This window comes from Aplysia californica, unplaced genomic scaffold (genome assembly GCF_000002075.1).
Source record: "Aplysia californica isolate F4 #8 unplaced genomic scaffold, AplCal3.0 scaffold00018, whole genome shotgun sequence".
NCBI classification, from domain to species: Eukaryota; Metazoa; Mollusca; class Gastropoda; order Aplysiida; family Aplysiidae; genus Aplysia; species Aplysia californica.
Genome location: NW_004797288.1, coordinates 53,153 through 57,432, shown reverse-complemented (window position 1 = coordinate 57,432; position 4,280 = coordinate 53,153). Strand labels below are relative to the sequence as shown.

The window sequence follows — 4,280 nt, the reverse complement described above, 5'->3', positions numbered from 1 at the left end:
CACACACACACACACACACACACACACACACACACACACACACACACACACACACACACACACCAGAGTAAGGAAATTGAGAGTGTAATGGTACTTCACACAAGGTGTCCAAAGACGAACGGAAAAGCCACGAGCATCCTGCACATTGTGTGCACGTTCCAAACAGACTTTCGATATTCTAAGAAGTGAAAGTACACAGTTTTCATGAATTCACCACAGTATTTTTAATCATCAGCACAGAGAGTAGTTCTTGTCACAAACCCATAACACTCTCCATCCTAGACGATGCTTTTCCACCTTGTTTTGACATAAAGCCCCACCACATCCGGCCACTGGAACCGCTCCACAAAAACTGGACTCCGGTATTTTCTCTATTGCAACTGCTGACGTCGACGAGCAATTAAAACGCTCTAGAGCAAGTGGAAGGCAAATATTATCACTGCTCCTGTCCGGAACGAATCATCCAAACAGGGGAGGTAACGCACAATCAATAGCTAGCTCTGGCTTGACTATGACTTTAACTACTTTTAGTAACAAAGCTTTTTATCTTAACTCTTTCTACACCAGAGCGGTTTCCATGGTTGTGCCAGACCAGTACGTTGTTAATGTGACAAGATGTGTGTGTGTGTGTGTGTGTGTGTGTGTGTGTGTGTGTGTGCGTGTGTGTGTGTGCGTGTGTATGTGTGCGTATGTGTGCGTTTGTGTGTGTGGGGGTAGGTGGAGGGGGGGGGGCTAGCTACCGTCCTTATTTGATCAAATAGGTTATACATTTTTGCCTCAAAATGAAGCGGATGGGCGGTTGGCTGGTGGTTTGGTGTAATGTGCTCCTTCTCTTCTATCAAACATTTCTCATCCTCAGCTTTCCTCCTTTTTTGTGTCTGTTACTCTCTTGTAACATCTCAAATCCTCGACACTAATTTGACCATGGTGTGTTACAAGTGCCGTAAAACTTTTATTTAAACTAAAATGAAGTGGAAAAAGTAAGGATGCGAATAGTGTATCCGATTTTTTTCGCAACAAGCAACTATATCCACATAATCTGAAACAGGTTTGTTCTGTAGTGTGAGGTATTACCATATCGACAATGGATTGGCGGTGACAGAGTCAACACGATCAGCGCGATTCTCAGTCTGCCACAATTAGACTAATGGGGACAGAGACACAGATCGATATTTTCTCAGAAATTGTGTTTAGGCGACGGAGTCGTGGGGCTTTATTTGCCTTGCAAACAGCAATTCAGAAATTTTAAAAGTTCTGGTTCATTGTGCCATCAATTGGGGGCATTTAATTTAGTTCCGTACATTGGCTGTGATTCTCTTTGCCCTTCACACACTGCACCATTACTATGCCACTGACTAACAACATACTTTGATAACGAACACTTATAGGTTTCATAGTCATGTCCTCGTCTGCGTCAAAGCACACAGCACACAGATCAGTGTGGCACACAGAATTCTGTGGTGTGGCACTAGTGATTTCCGCCCCTTCTTGCGCACTCTTGTCCTTTACAATCTACCTGACTTAAACCACAGAACATAATAGAATATGTATATCAAGTGTAGAGATTAAAACATCGCATTTGGCTCAACGGTCCAAATATGCGCTTCTTGGTCATCTCCCTGTTTTTGTGTGTTTGCAAGTCATGAAGTTCGGCGGAAGGCATTGAGATTAGAATACTAATTTTATATGCCCTAGAGCTAGAAAGGAGATGTTTCCTCCTAGGAATTTCTAATTGCTGACAAGTTTAAAGGTCCCATCACCTTTGATGAGGTGAACAAAGAATCAGACAAGCCAAAGAGGCCATACATAGATTAAGATCTCATCTTAAAAGTGAAGCATTGAATAAAATAATCGACATGATTTCATTACTATTTTATTATGTTCTAAATAATTACTACATGGCACAGCATGAGGAGGGAGAAAGGGAGACCGACGGAGGAAGAGATAGGAAAACCACAGCGGAAGACGAACAGCTCTGAAGCGGAGTGATACTTTAACTTTGAGAGCGCTAGATAAGAGACTGAAGTTTGCCAAACCATTTGTGGTCGCCCTAAACTTAAACATGTAGTTATATTATCCTGTTTTGATTCCTCTCGAATTTTTCGTATAACCCTCAAACATCCATGACTCATGTGGAGGTGGGTTCTGAGGAAAACAGTTATTTCGTTTGTTCTCAGTTATCAATCGGGGTTGGACTTATAAGCTATTTTTGCTTTCTTTAGCGTAGAATTGAACCTGCTCTGACAGCCACCTGTATAAGACAGTCATGTGCACACACGATTATTTCCATTTTCCCCAAGTAGATTTTTTTTTCAATTCAATGACACTGTATAAGACATCCGCAAGTCCAAAACGGCATCTTTTCTCCTCAACAGTCGGTTGCCGTTGTAACAATATCGACTGCAAATAATATGAGGCCTACGCGTCTTAGATTTGTATAATTTTGAAGAACAAATGAGTTCTTAGAAAGTCGTATTGACTCTTGCTACTTTTTAACAGAGTTCGAAAAAAAGTTAGTCATGCATTATGCATTTGAACTTCTCTTTATATCACTCCCCCAAAAACAAAACAAAAAACAAACAAACAACAACAACAACAACAACAACAACATGTTGCATAAATCATAACTGCCATCTGCCCAACTGTGAGTTTACGTGGAATGTTGAAGGTCTTCGTATCAAGTGAGATAACATTTATGAAACATAACCTTGCTTTCTTCGCTGGCTCACCGAATGTAGTTTAAACCCAGCGCCAATCCGTACCGAATCGGATTGGATCGGACCGATTAGTGGCGGCTTCAGTGCATATTACGAATGGATCCCTCTCTTTCTTGTATAACAAAATTGCCCCCTTTCTCTGCCCAAAGGTTAAGTTCCTAGGACTTTCCAATGAACTTTCTTTTTCAGATTAGGTGAAGCGTATCAACATAATGGTGTATCATAATAAATTATCCTCAAACGAAAATATGCAATGTATCGGTATTTAGAAAAAAAACATTTTATTGAGAGAGGGAGGGGCGAGAGAAAGACACACACATACACACACACAAACACACACACACACACACACACACACACACACACACACATACACACACATACACATACAGAGAGAGAAAACACGGTCAAGACTGAATACTGTGATGATATTGAAACGTGTACCTCGTGAGCTAGTCATACAATAATGTATTAGAAAGCCTCGGGGAAACGTATTCTCAGTGTGACCATTTATCCCAAAAAAAGATTGTAATCGTAATAATTACAAATGTATTATGTACCCTTCGACGCAATTCGTACATGTATAATTAACAGTTCTCGTTGCCACTACCTTTACTACCATTTCCAAATGACTAAATAAAGTCCCTTCTTTGACTCCTCATGTCCGGCCTTACTAGTGGGCCTTCTCTGAGCTCCGATGTGGTCGAGCCAAGTGGGCCAGAAAAGTCGCCAACCCAAGTGCTAATACTAATAATTCTTCTGGCGCCGCAGTCTGTTCACAAGCGTCTGTGGTGGAGGGGTAGTCTCTTCGATATTGTACGCAGAAGACAAGAGTTCGATTCCTTTCTGGACGGTTTCATTATTATTATTTCATTATTATCATTGTTCTTGTTATCATCATCATCATCATCATCATCATCATCATCATCATCATCATCATCATCATCATCATCATCATCATCATCATTGTTTGGTAAGCAGGGTAGGGGGGGGGAGAGTCTTGTTTTAATTTTAGACAAAAATAAAATAACAATATAAAATGTTTAAATTTGTTTAATAGCTCAAAGTTTCACCCCGTGGGCTTCCTCGGGAGCAACTCATCATCATCATCATCATCATCATCATCATCATCATCATCATCATCATCATCACCATCACCATCATCATCATCATCATCATCATCATCATCATCATCTTTGATGTAGTGGTTACGCGCTTCGTTCGATTCCGAAGTAGAGATTATTTTCATTTGGCATCTCGGTGTTTCTGCAGGGATGCTGTATCCCTTTCAGTCTGGGTTGATACTGACGTCAGGCAGGGTCGGAAGACTACCTTCTAAATGATCTAAAAGTGTTGATGGGGGTGTAAGAGCAACCTTTTGCTAAGAAAAAAAGAAAGATGAAACTATCGGTACGGAAATCCTCCTATGTCAAAATCAGCAGACCACAGAGACAGACCAGTGTGAATATAGCACAACTATCCCTGTGCACCCTCGTGCTCTGTCTACGATCACTGGTAAATGGGTTGTTAAAAATGGAAATTTTGAAAATGTGTAACCCCCCC

The 4,280-nt window shown here is 40.9% G+C and overlaps 1 protein-coding gene across 6 annotated transcripts in view; it reads right to left on the bottom strand.

Moving 5' to 3' along the window:
• Positions 1 to 581, bottom strand: part of LOC118478299 — a gene marked incomplete at its 3' end in the record, with an annotated part of 6,465 nt that extends 5,884 nt beyond the window's left edge. For 3 of the 6 annotated variants that reach the window (XM_035971674.1, XM_035971679.1, XM_035971681.1), the window contains 1 exon segment: positions 95 to 580. Coding sequence is in view for 2 of the 6 variants with exons in the window: in XM_035971666.1 (XP_035827559.1) it covers positions 262 to 325 (64 nt within the window). 6 annotated transcript variants of the gene reach the window in all.
• Between the last annotated feature and the right edge of the window lie 3,699 nt (positions 582 to 4,280).